This window comes from Centropristis striata, chromosome 9, assembly GCF_030273125.1.
Source record: "Centropristis striata isolate RG_2023a ecotype Rhode Island chromosome 9, C.striata_1.0, whole genome shotgun sequence".
Taxonomy (NCBI): Eukaryota; Metazoa; Chordata; class Actinopteri; order Perciformes; family Serranidae; genus Centropristis; species Centropristis striata.
This window is the reverse complement of record NC_081525.1, coordinates 17,805,102-17,819,301: the sequence shown is the minus strand read 5'-3', so window position 1 is coordinate 17,819,301 and position 14,200 is coordinate 17,805,102. Positions and strand designations below refer to the sequence as shown.

General features: G+C 36.1%; 1 protein-coding gene across 1 annotated transcript; it reads right to left on the bottom strand.

Moving 5' to 3' along the window:
• Positions 1-4,682: 4,682 nt before the first annotated feature.
• Positions 4,683-13,977, bottom strand: lnp1 (leukemia NUP98 fusion partner 1). The gene is made up of 4 exons (XM_059341780.1): positions 13,798-13,977; positions 7,613-7,858; positions 5,125-5,223; positions 4,683-4,850 (listed from the first exon to the last, which is right to left on the bottom strand). The coding sequence occupies exons 1-4, from the start codon at positions 13,975-13,977 to the stop codon at positions 4,683-4,685; spliced, it is 693 nt and encodes a 230-aa protein (XP_059197763.1).
• Positions 13,978-14,200: the final 223 nt, after the last annotated feature.

Sequence of the window (14,200 nt, the reverse complement as noted above, 5' to 3'; positions counted from 1 at the left end):
ATGAGTTCCCTTGGAGCTGTAAAGTAAAGAAAAAGAAAACACTAGGGCACCTGCTTTATAGCCTCATATTTCAGAAAATCCAGGTATTTTTATAAACAAAAGTATCGTTTTTTGGCTCCATGTGCCACTAATCAACTTACATAGGAATGAACAGGCCCGACTGCAACTCAGTATCCAGTTTTCTTTATAAATCAATGGTGAAGCTGAAGCACACTCAATTCCACCCCCCAAACTGGGTCTTGCACTAACTGCACTTTATATACATTACATTCTTTTTATATCATGTACAGTTTTTTAACTTATTGAGTGTTTTTAACTTATTGTATGTCTTTAAACCGTGAGTCTGAAAGAAATTTTGTCATCTTGTATTATGACAATAAAAACTCTTGAATGTTGAATCTTGAATAGCAGATATAACAAATGATAAATGTTTGATTGGACACACAATTTCAAGAAAACTCCAGAGGGAGCCTTTAAACACAGAGAATACCAGAATCAGCATATAATATGTCTATGTTTTTCCTACTTTTTCTGGGGATATAAGAGTCAGTCACTATTCATTGACTATTTACAATATTTGCTCTAGCCTATGATTAATTCCATATGAAGAAGAAGAAGAAATTGCATGCAAAACATAAACACAAAGTATTTTAACCGTGTGGTAATTAGATTTAGCACAATGCGGACCACTTAAAATAGACAACAGACACAACATTTACATCTTTCTAACACATGAGTAACTAATAACATTTATTCAACAGTCACATTCCAGTCAGGTGTGTCAGTGACGGGGCTGTGATACTCTACAGTCATGGAAACAATATTAGACCACCCTTTTTCTTCAATTTCTTGTTCATTTCAATGCCTGGTACAATTAAAGGTACATTTGTTTGGACAAATATAATGATAACAACAAAAATAGCTCATAAGAGTTTAATTTAAGAGCTGATATCTAGCCATTCTTAATGACTTTCTTGTTAAATAACCAAAATCATTATCTAATCATTATTTGTCCAAAAAAATGTACCTTTAGTTGTACAAGGCATTAAAATTAACAATAAAGTGAAGAAAACAAGGGTGGTGTAATAATTTTTTCCATGACTGTACATTCTGACTAGCTGGCACACAGAGATGAAATGGAGCTATCATTGTCATTATTGGTTACACTGTGCTTTACCTGCTAAATCTAAATGTCTACCTTGAGAAAGGTCTATTATGGTTTCACCCTTGTTATTATGGGATTTGACTTCCTTTGAATGCTTGTTATTACTGGCCTATTTACGGGCTGCACTGTTATAACCTGAACAATGAAAGCACAGTGAAATTAAGTAAGTACTGTAAATGATACATTAAGACACTGAAAGTGTATGTTTGTTGTGCCACACCAGTGTGTAGCTCTGGTTTGTTGTGTGTTGATTGTAGTGTCATTTCAGCCTTAAAGCCTTGGTAGTGTGAAGTGGGCTTTACACAGCTGTTCTGTATTCAAATATGAATTCAAATCTTTGAAAATGTAGGGCATCAATAAAAATAATGTCATATGGGAAACACTTTAAAAAAGACATTTGTAAACCACAAAGAGGAAAGCAAATGTAGTTTAGTTACACATCAATTCATTTTTGTTGGACATAAATCCAAGCAAGACCGCGGTACATTTGATAGACCAGGATTTATTGGTTACTAAATGAATCAAGATCACATGAATAGTAAAGAAGTAATGTACATCCTATTAACGGAAAGACAAGTATTTTTCAGTATATTGAAATTAAATCTAATTTATGTAACTGCATATTATATATTTACATTTATATACAGGCAGTCGGATCTTGTTGCACATTTATTACACACTGTAAATGCTAATTCGGTGGTGTAAAACACACAGCAGAGATGTTTCAGAGCTCAACAGTGTAGAGATGACAGTCGGTTGGACTTTGCATGCAAAATAAACGAATAAAAGATAACAGATAAGGCAGAAAGATGGAGATGAGATGGAGGAGGTGGAAAATGACATGTGACAGCCCAATTCACAGTTTCAGCAGCTTACTTTTTTAACTTCAGCTTGAGGATTATTAACACAGGCAGAAGTATGGAAGTTTATATCCACCAGTAAAAAAAAAAGATATAAAACTTAGCCTTGTGACGAATAAAGGTCATGTAAGTCATTTAAAATAGAAGCTTTCTTAACCCTCCTGTTATGTTCGTTTTTCAAGAACAGCAATAACCTGGGGCATGTTTAACTATTCAAAAGTGTCAGAAACAAAAAAATCCCAATAAACATTGTTTATATTTCATTAATAACTCCATTACTTACCATTACAATCAATATTTAGTGCAATGGTTTTCTTTACCTCTCAAAGATCATGGTCATCATGAGGATAATTCACTCTTTTTTTTAAAAGGAGCTTTTTTTATGTACATTGGAAAGACCTACATATAAAATACAATGGTTTTACATGACCTTGATTTTTTAAAGTTTATTTTATATTTAATTAAAAAATGGGTCAATTTGACCATAAGAGGAGGGTTAAACTAATGATTTAGTATCTTAAAGTAATAACATAGAATCTCGAAATAATGACTTAGATTCAATATTTTGAAATGCAAAGTCATGATTTTAAAGAAATTATGACTTCATTTTAATGTATGGACTTCAATATATAAAACGAGAGGATGCTCTCGCTCAATTTTGGATTATAAAAGTTCATCATGAAGCTGTCAGGATCACTATTTCCGTCCATACTCTTATCAGATTTAATTCTGTCATAAACATGGACTCTGAGTCTACAATACATACAAGATACTGGCTATAATTACCTTGTAAATGCAAATACTCAGCATCAAACTGACACTCTCTTAACTTATATAAATAAACTAAGGACAAAGGAGCTACAGGTGTTCATGCAGAAGGTGTGGTGGAGGTCTCGGGGGTCACATGGGACTGCAGGTATGGTGGGTGGAGGTGCAAGACCGTTAGGGGACTTTGATGCGGGATGAAGACCAGTAGAGCGGCTTCGGCATGTCCACAAAGACACGACATATAGGACACATCTGTTTTTTCCACAGCCACTGCTCCATGCACTGAAACACATTTTTAAAAAGAGGTTATTGCATCTGTTGTGTCCATTTTTCACCCACTCTGATTACTATTATGCTATTACCCACTTATGCTTTCTGCAGGTATTGATTTCCCCTCACTGATGCCAGGAGGGAATTTCCATCATGCTTTAGTAAGCATGGTAGTAAACACTGACACTGACCCTGAAGCCAACCCATGAGGAGACATGTCACATGTTCTACTTTCACTGTAATATTGAAGCACTGCAGCTATAAAAAAAAAAGTCCAAGCAATTTCCGGTGGTTAAGAAGTAATAAAGCAGACATAACCCAAAGTAAATACATTTAAACTAACAAATAATTTATTTCCTTGGTTATTTATTTACTTTTTCCTGTCTGTTACAACACAGAATACACACAATGAAGTTATGACTAAACACAAAAACACACATCAATTTAGACTTCATTAAAGGAACTTGGCAAGTATTTAAAATGACCCAAGTTGTTACTGGAAACAGTAAATAGACAGATGCAAACATTTTAACCACTGTTGAACTTGTATTGTAGTTCTGTTGAAAGGGTTTTTGAATTGCATTATTCTCCTTGTATAATAATAATTTGATGAATGTAAGCCAGAAAAATGGTTCTTCAGAAACAAGCTGTGAGTCAACTATACTTCTATAATACTACGAAGCAAATATTTTATACATCTCATTTATAAAGAGGCACATTATGTTTGCCAGTGCCAAAGTATTATATATTTCAGTATGGCAGAGGGTAAATATAAAATAATACAAGCAGGAAACAGCACCAATAGTTTCCCTATAAAATATTCATACTCAGGTACAGTACTAGATCTATGGAAGCACATTTCTGCCAGCAAAAGACAAAAATAAGACATAATATAAGTTATTATAATGAGAAACCTTCTCTTAATAATGAGTTAGTATTGCGAAATAATGAATAAAAATAATCACTATCAAAATATTACTTGGTATCACAAATAATGGGAAACCTCAGGATAATGGAAAAACAAATCTCAAAGAAAAAAGACATGCTTATCTCGAAATAGTAAAAAAATGTATTTTAAATGAATAAAAATTCCTAAATTCTTAAATGAAATTTTAAATAAGTAAATCATTAATTTTTTAATGTTCTGTTTTGTTTTGTTTTTATTTCGAGATAAGTAGATAATTATTCTAAGAACATTTCTTATTATTTCAAGATAGGTAAGTCATTATTTTGCATCACTGAACATTTTTTTGCAATACTAAGTCATTATTTCAAGAGTTTCTTATTATAATGACTTACGGGATCTTTTTTTTTTAACACATTGGCTGAAATGGTCTTCCATACAATTTTCAACAACTCCCCCAATTACAATTATGATTTATAGATTCTCCTTAATTTGGCCTTTGACACTGAGGATGAAGAGGCTCAATCCAAAGCAGACACAGTGATGGGACCCACAGGACCGGACCAGGTCAGGCACAGTCAAGGCCTCGAGATCTTAACACTTGAGGGTCACACTGTATAGTAGTAAAAGTTCAGGAGACAATCCTGATGTTTGGCTAGTGGGTGTAAATCCTCCTTTTCATCACTGATGAGTCATTTCCTTCCTCAGAATGATATCAGCGATGTCTCCGCAGGGAAAGTTGGCGTCGGAGTGCGTGCTGCTCCTTCTCCGTGGGGATCTGTCCGTCTGCAGACTTCCTCCTCTCATCCGCGAATCTCCTCACCTGACCAGCTGCTGCTTCACTGCCGCTGCGGGGCCGACACTGCTCTAACCTTCGAGCTGCCTTTAGCACCCAGCAAACGGAGACATCATGATCAAGTAAGTGTCAAATACTCAGAGCTGTTAGACTGCTCCATGGTTGCACACAGGTAGGTTTCAGGTGCATGCAGACTGTTTTCATACCACTTCACATCATGCATATCCAGGAATGAGCTGCCACGTGCACCATTTATCTGATATCTGACATGCTTGGATTGGAGTGAATGCTCTTTTGCAATGGGAAGGTAAACACAGTGTTGAGGAGACATGCAATGCTTTAGACATAAAAGATCTTTTACCTCTTTGTGGAAGCGGTGTGCACAATGCAGCTCTTGAACTCCTGCTCCGTTCTTCCGCATGTCCTCATGACAGATCAGGCACAACGTGTCTTCATCGTTCTGTTAAAAAAAGGAATCATGCACACAGGCCATATTCAGAAACAAGCCATCAGGACTTCTGTAAGGTTGTGATTTCACAGCAATACTATACATAGATAAAAAAGTGCTGCTACAGTACTGTTAAGGCGTGTTTCCATTAGGTACTTTTCCTTCTAGTGGGGTTGTCAAAAGTATCGATACTCAAAAAAGGATTGATACTAAAACGTTGTATCCGGATACAATACTCATTTTCAAAAGTATCGAGTATCTGAAGCTTGTTATCATAGTTGCAGTTTCTTTTTGCACAACTGTTTTTTATTATAAATATTTAACCTGTGGTTCTGTTAATTTTTACATGTTGCATTTTTCTTGTTAATAAAAATATTTCTGTTAAATTTTGGGGTCTTTGTTTTTATCCTTGTGGCATCAAAAATGGTATCGAGTATCGAGTTGAAAATTTTAGTATCATGACAACCCTACCTTCTAATGAGCCGCTATGGGTGTGGCTTGGGAGAGAGGATCCGCCCAACTTCACCGGTTAGCCTGAGCCGCTACTAACTAGTCAACGCTGATTGGATATGGTTGAGGCGGGATATGACGTGAGTAGAACTCGACACAACCACAACATAACAGCACCATATTTAAAAAAATAAGCAGAGCAGACTGAGACGAGAGAATCGAGAACAAGAAACCAACTCTTCTCCTTCCATGTTGATGTCTCGACTGTTTGGACTTGCTGCATCAGTCTGTTGTCGCTGAATAATCATGTAAGTGTCACAGAACTATTTACGTCACATTCGAACTCCGTTGATTAGACCCTACAAAAGTACCTGTATGGGAACAGAGGCCGAGAGGAACTAACTAGTGGGCATAGCCAAAAAACTCAGCCGCTTTCCAAGAAGTACTCATTGCAAACACGCCTTTAGTGTTTTTTCCCCAAGACTTTTCTGCCAAGTACCACCTAACTGTGCTGTGATAGGTTGTTGGCTGTTGCTTCAACATATCCTTGTTAGTCAGCCAGATAATGAATAAAATGTAATAAGCCAATGCTTTATCCACACACTCTGGTGGCCCGCAGCAGGCCTGGGTCTAATGTCCCTCTGCCTCAGTCTCCGCCACAAGAAGACTGCATCGACGGGAGGACGGTGGATGGCAGTTCTGGAAATGGATTAGCAAAATAGCTAGCTAGCTGGCTAGCTGCTTGATGTGTAAATTTTAATTTCATCCACATTAACTCTTGTTACAGTGCAATCAAGCCCGCAGGGACGGCGCCAGGCTTTGAAGACAATTTGACATAGTGGCTAGCCCGTACAACTTCTTGACCCGTCATGGGATAGCATTGGACCCAATGAGACATTTTCCCATAGAAGAACAGAGAAAAAGAGACGTCTGTAAATCAGTGGATATGTTTTTTTCAAATATCACAACCCCTGGGAAATGACTCTCTTTGTGATCAGAATTTGATCCATTTGATCTGATACCATATGAAAAGTCTTAAAGAGCTGCACCATTTAATTATTTCATCCCCATTCAACTCAGCAGGGGGCTAAAATGGAAATCATCTGGCTTGGATCGAAGTCTCTAGAGTGCCTTGCTCTTTGGGCCCCATAGCGCATAAAGATCCATAGATGATTTGTGTAATTTTTTGATTCACAGAAGTCGAAAAAGTTCACAGAAGAACTTTTTCATGTGCCAATAAGCAACTTTCATAGAAATGGACAGGGCCAGCTCCAGTTGTTTTTATACATCCATGGGTGGAATTGTCTTGGGGAAATTTTTTTTATTGCTTTGCGAGTCACTTCATGACTGCAATGCAGAAATTGTGTGAGTGCATATAAGACCCAGAAACATCAAGACACCGGCGCTAAAATGTTGAGTTTCAGACAGGGGGTGAATATATTCAGGTACATTCAGACAGGCAGTTTCAGAAAAAGAATGTTTTTTTTTTTAACATTAGAGCATGTAGACATAATACAACATTTTTGTAATACTACAAAAATTAAGTATTCTACTGTTATATCAACAGTGTTAAGGTTGTTTGGTTGCTCTTTACTCTTAAAGCTCCTTTGTATTGTTAAAAACAGCTTATGGATATGAAGCGAAGTGAACAACAATCCAGCTTTTATTTTGAAAGCTTTGTTGGATATGAGACACATTTAGCCCAAATTCTTCCCTAAATGATGTGAATAATGCACAGGCAAATACTAAATGTGATGTACGTGATCCTGTTAGCATACTAAGTTAATACACCTTTTAATTCTCTCTAAGAGCTCTTTAATCTTTCGGCTTTATAATACCCCATTAGTGAAAGACAGAGTGCACTAAACCTGACTGACCCTGCAGCTAACTGGATAATCTACAACACACCGGGTTCGTAAAGAACAACAAATTTTCACATTTATCTACTCACCAGTGAGACGACCCTTTCATCACGGAGAAAAAGTCTCCTCTCTAATGACTCTGTAAGCTCTGGGATGGTAGTGATGCGGTTTTCTGCCATTGCTGGCTTGGAGCGGCTGTTGTCGTCTGAGGAGGCACGGCGGGCCCTCTGGTGGAGCCTGACCTCCCCTTTCTCCTCCCGTGTTTTGAGGTGGCTCGGGCTGGGAGCCATTGTCGCTGCATGGAGCCTGTTCAGCTTCATGGCATCTAATTGTGACTGTGGAACACACAGAGAAGGACAATAAGTGCTGATAAGCAAATTCAAAACTCAAAGGAAAACAATAGTTACCAATGATTTTGTTATTATCAACAAAAAACATGGAAAATGGCCAGGTATCAGCTCTTAAATTAAACTCTGATGAGCTATTTTTGTGGTTAACATTATATCTGTCCAAACATGAACCTTTAGTTGTACCAGGCATTAAAATGAACAAGAAATTGAAGGAAAAGGATGCTCTAATAATTTTTTCCATGACTTTATTTCCCATAAGACCTGAAACTGTGAGGACATTAAACCAGACAGACAGACAGACAGACAGACAGATGACCATGCTGAGCTTTGGTCTGTTACTAGGGTTAATCACCCTTAAGTCGTAATAATAATCTTAAGTAACAAGTTCGCAAGACACCCCCCTAATTATATTCTTCACCGCTTAACTCAGGTCAGTCAGTTCAGTGATTATTTACACAACTGCAGTAATCAGATTACATGAATGTGTAACGCGCAGTCAAAAGTCTGCCAAGATAAAAGTATGGTGGTGGCAGTGGTGGAAAGATCCCTTACATAAAAGTACTAATGCCACTCTGTGAAATTACTCCACAACAATTAAAAGTCCGGCATTCAAAACTTACTTAGTACAAATGTATCAGCATGAAAATGTACTTTAAGTATTGAATGTAAAAGTAATCGTTAAGCAGAATGGACCCACTCAGATTGTTTTATATGTTCTAAATATATTATTAGATTATTTGTAATGATGCTTTTATGTAAGCAGTGTTTTAATTTTGTAAAGATAGGGCCCATTTAATTACTTAATATACTGTATAAGGTTTAATTAAAAAAAAAACCTCTAAACACTTTTAATTGATTATGTTTTGATGTAAAATCTTGACCAAAAAAGTTGCGCTAGTAGCTGTCAGCTAAATGTAGTATAGTAAAAAGTACAATATTTGCCTAAAAATGTATAGGAGTAGAAGTAAAAAGTTACATAAAATGGAAATACTCAAGTAAAGTATAAGTACCTCAAAATTGTACTTAAGTACAGTATTTGAGTAAATGTACTTAGTTACATTCCACCACTGCTCTCAGGATATACACTATATAATTTAGGCCCAATATTTTAAAAATAGATTTAAAGACACGAAAACAACTCATTTACAGCTGCAAATAAATGATGTACTTAGTTACTTTCCACCATTGATTAAATGGTAATCTGGGGATTAAGAATCATGCTTCAATAAAGTTGGGGTTCTCACAAATAGGGCTGGGTATAATGAATAATGAAACCAGTGCCCTAACAGTCATACTGATTGATATCTATTTTTTTTCCTACTTCATTCAATACCCATAATGTGAATGGAAGCATTCAGTTGGATAACATGCCACCACCTCTCCTCTTCATCCAAATGATTTTTACACAAATACATTACAAGCTGAACTGCCATGAACTCCATCAAATACACCACGCTTGACTTCACCACACCACAGACTGAATGGGCTGTCACCAAGGTTATAATAGTTTTTGATTGATCTTTTTTTTATTTTAATTTGGTTGTGAATTTTTGTTTTTCAAATAAATTTAGTTTTAATGAATTTTTAGAGTGAGTTTGCAGTTGTAATTAGTTTTTTGAAAGTGCTTAGTTTTAGTTTAGTTTTTATTAGTTTTAGTTTTTTTGTAATGGGGTATTTAGTTAGGTGAGAGATTCAAAAAGGTCACAATAAATGTTGCCTTTATTTCCTTTGCCTTATCTATCTTAGCCCCAATAAGGTTATTAACTCATAAATCCAGATGGATGAAATAGATTTCATATCAACCAAAAAGGTTTATGTATGTAAAAAGTTGACAAAAACAGGACATTTTCACTATAATTTTAGTTAATTTTGTAACCATACAATACAGTTTCAGTATTTATTTTTATTTCAGTTAACAAAAATGTTTTTTCAATTGTAGTTTACGTTATTTCATTAGCTTTTGTTAACTATAATAAATAACCTTGGCTGTCACTGCTACAGCAAAGGGGCCAATGTTGAAATAAGATCATTTTTAGTACCACTTGCTACTGTGAAGGGCAACCAGACATCCTGAACATTTTGGGACAGGCCAGAAAAATACAAACTCCTGTCCTGTTTGTCCCAAAAATCTAAGAATTAAAGGCAAAACATGCTAAACAGACCTGACTTGGTGACACAGTAATATGTTGCACTGAACATATTGTAGATTTTGGAGCACTGCCAAATTGTTATGAATAGTTAGTGCCATAACAGAGATTTGCACAACAAACTCTTGTTGTCACTGTATTAAAGAAGTCCTGAAGTCCTAAATCTGTGAAAAAATTCTAATCAAATCATTCTGTAGGCTAAATTCCTGTTTTTAGTTACTAGAAAAAGTTTGTTTTTCGTACAGACAGATGTAATTAAATCGTTTTTAAAGGTAATTGTATGTAACGGGCCACGATTTATTAAGTTATTGAGTTTCCTCAATGACAAATAGCTGGTTTCATGAAAAAACTGATAATCACTGCACTATAGACACTGTACAATATTTCTATAATTTAATTTATATGTACAATATTTTTTCAATATTCTTTCTGTGCAATGGTCCATTGCAAACTGCTGACTCTGTCTACATTGTATATAATGTTCCTAAAGTTTTATTTTATTTTTGTTTTATCTTTGAATACTTTTTATTATATTTTTTACTTGTTTATTTGTTAATACCTCTCTTATATCTAGTTTATACTGCAGTTTACTATTTATTGCTTTCTTTGGTACCCACTTTGTTGCTGTAACTCTGGAATTGTCCCTGTTGTGGGAATAATAAAGAAAATCTTCAATCTTAATCCTAAAAAAAAACATTTTACTGTTGAGCTTTGTATTTTTCATGTGTTTTAGTCTTCCTTGACACTTAATGTTATGAACCAGACACTTAATCCTAAAAAAAATATTTTACTGTTGAGCTTTGTATTTTTAATGTGTTTTAGTCTTCCTTGACACTTAATGTTAAGCATGGAGACTTGATGTAGAAGAGGCAGAGATATCCCAACTCCTACATCTCCCACAGTGCAACTCAGTAGCTTTCTGGAGATTTTTAAAAATACATTTAATTAATAAAGTCTCCAAGTTCCAAGCTGAGATATGTGTAAAATAATTGGAGTGCCCTTTTAAAATGTACAAGACGGAGCTTTTTATGTAATGTGTAATGTATTAGAGTACATAAACAGAATCTAAAAGGACTGCTTTAGGGTACATATCTAGCTGCTTATGGATTGATAGTCGGGTTATTTGGCTTTTCCCTCTACTGGATCTGTTGCTGTACATTTGCAGCTGAGCTGCAGTGCTTTGTTAGACACCACCAATCGATGTGAGTATGTCATATCTATTATCAGCTGCTTTTGTTTTACGTAATCAACTTAAATTTCCTTTGGTTCACAAGGAATATAATTAAACGACATATAAGTGCACACACACACACACACACACACACACACACACACACACACACACAGTGGTGGAATGTAACTAAGTACTAGTTTACTCAAGTACTGTACTTAAGTACAATTTTGAGTACTTTACTTGAGTATTTCCATATTATGTAACTTTCTACTTCTACTTCACTACATTTCAAGGCAAATATTGTACTTTTTACTCCACTACATTAAGCTGACAGCTTTAGTTACTTTTCAGGTTGAGACTTAACATGAAAAACATGATAAATTTAAAGTGATTAGACTTTTATAAACCTCATAACAGTATATTAGGTAGATAAAATGAGCCCTGCCTTGAGAAAAATAAAATGCTGCTTACATGAATGCGTCAATAATAATAATCAAATAATATATCTGAGTCGGTCCATTCTGCATAACAAGTCCTTTTATTTTTGATACTTAAAGTACATTTTGATGCTGATACTTCAGTACTTTTACTTCACTTAGTTTTGAATGTAGGACTTTTACTTGTAGTGGAAACATTTCACAGTGTGGTGTTAGTACTTTTACTTAAGTAAGGGATCTAAATACTTCTTCCACCACTGATCCACACACACACTCATTGTTCCTCGTCCGTCCACGGGTCAATCTTAAGCAAACATTTTGGGAAACATTCACCATGCTAAACTGCCTTGACGATACTAAGTACCTACTGTATGAGGTGTGCTGCTGTGTACAATTGACCTTTGACCTCCCTATAACAGGAGACAAGCCCCCTTACAGCAGTGAATGAAGTAGCACACTATTCCGTAGACCACATGTCCTCTATCTGTGTAAGTCTGTGACTGAATGCACTTATTATAAGTCGCTTTGGATGAAAACATCAGCTAAATAAATGCAGTGTAATGTAACATAAATAAAAACTTAAGACAGTTTTATGGAAGATTATCATTCACTACAAGACTTGTGTTTGTTTCACTGAGATTATGAGTTTGTGTAATATCGTAAGTAGACATCAATACTCAGGAAACAGATCAAAACCTTCATATTCAGTGTTCGGTGGTAACAAAGTGCATTTAGTCAACTACTGCAATAATTTACTTCCACATATCAAATTGATGCAGCTTTATACTTTACTCAACTACAATTCAAAGGGAAATATTGCAGTTTTTACTTCACTACAACTTCCATAGTTACTTTGCCTTACATATAAAATATATAATGATTAAATATGATGCGCTGTTGTATCTTATGCCGGGATTTATCTGAGGGCGACATGTACTGAAAGTTATATATTTATCTAAGTATTTATATGTGTGTGTGTGTGTGTGTGTGTATATGTATATGTATATTACATTACATGTCATTTAGCTGACGCTTTTTTCCAAAGCGACTTACAATAAGTGCATTAAACCTGAAGGTACTAGCCTTAGACCACAGGAATCAAGTTAGTAGATAACTTTAAGAGCCAACTGTAATCGCTACAGGAGTGCTTTACGTTGAAGAAGAGGAGAAAAAGAGCTTTTTTTTTTTTTAAGGTTGTTTAGGTGACCATGACTTAACCAAGGTATTGTTGGAAGAGGTAGGGCTTCAGCCTGCGGCGGGAGATGTACAGGCTGTCTGAGGTCCTGATGTAGGTGGGGAGCTCGTTCCACCATTTGGGAGCCAAGACAGAGAAAAGTCTGTAGGTGGATTTGAGGCGAGTTGACCCACACAGGGTGGGAGTCGCTAGCTGTTTGGCTGATGGAGAGCGGAGAGGACGAGGGGTGTAGAGTTTGACAAGGTCCTGGATGTAAGAAGGACCTGAACCATTAGCAGCGTAGAGTACGCCAGAGCTAGAGTCTTGAAGGTGGTTACTTTTACTTTTACTTACATCACTGATCATAGTGAAGCAGTGAGCTGAGGAGTCAGTGTGTAGCTTTTTTGTAGCTTTTTAGTTGGAAGTTATTGCCAAATAGCAATACAAGAAGTTAAATAAACTCTTGTTTCCATGTGCTTCACCAGTTAATAATCCATTTTAAACAACATCTTTATCTATGCACGTCTGTCTCTGTGTTTAAGTGTGTGCTGGCCTGGGAGAACACCATATACTCGTGCATTAGCAGACATTATTGATGTGAAGTTGGCGGAGGCAAATTACAGGTCAGGACACCCTATTACTACACACTATAACAGACCTACATACCTGCATAGTGTGCATGTGTGGCTGTCTGTATCTGCAGAGTGTACATGTATTAATATACTGTCATTGTCTGTATAAATAAGATTGTTTTTTTACAGCGTGAAATTTACTTTACAAAACATTTATACATTTTCTATGCAGTAGTTTTATTAATTCATCTTTAAATGTAGTTTAGAAATACTCTTTGTCTTGTTGTCAGACAGATTTTTAATGGCTGAAAAAATGTTTTGTCAAAAGTGTGTTTCTGCTGTTCGTATGTCAGTGCAAATGCATGTTGTACGCTGTACAAAGTCACATCCAAACATCTATTCAGTGGTGGTGGTGCTTACCACAGTTGGGAGTGATGCTCTTCGATCCCCCTTTGCAGATCTTCTGAAACTGCGTTTTCTGTCCCTGGAGTGTCCGCTTTCTGCTCCGTGACCCCAGTAACTGCTCATCCATTTTGTGAAGTTACCATCATCATCGTCATCATTGTCTGTATTGAAAGCAGGCAGCAGCCTGAGAGACATGATGGAGTTGTGCAGGGAGCCTTTTGGTGCAGCAAGTCCCAGTTCAACAAATGAAAGTGTGATCCCGACCGAGTGGTACAGAGGGGAAAAACTATGCTGAGCTGACCTACTAAGCCCGTCACTGACTGGCTGCTCCCTCTGTGATGTTGCTGTAGTTGTGTTATTCTTGGAAGATCCAAAAACAAACAGCAGAGCTTTCGCTGGAGTCTTTAAATAAGTGAAT

Excerpts from the sequence above, each read along its gene's own strand:
- lnp1 (XM_059341780.1), bottom strand. The coding sequence starts at position 13,977 with ATGTCTCTCAGGCTGCTGCCTGCTTTCAATACAGACAATGATGACGAT. Across the intron at positions 7,859-13,797 it reads GAGCATCACTCCCAACTGTG|TCACAATTAGATGCCATGAA; the intron begins GTAAGCACCACC and ends TGTGTTCCACAG. Across the intron at positions 5,224-7,612 it reads ATGAAAGGGTCGTCTCACTG|AACGATGAAGACACGTTGTG; the intron begins GTGAGTAGATAA and ends TTTTTTTAACAG.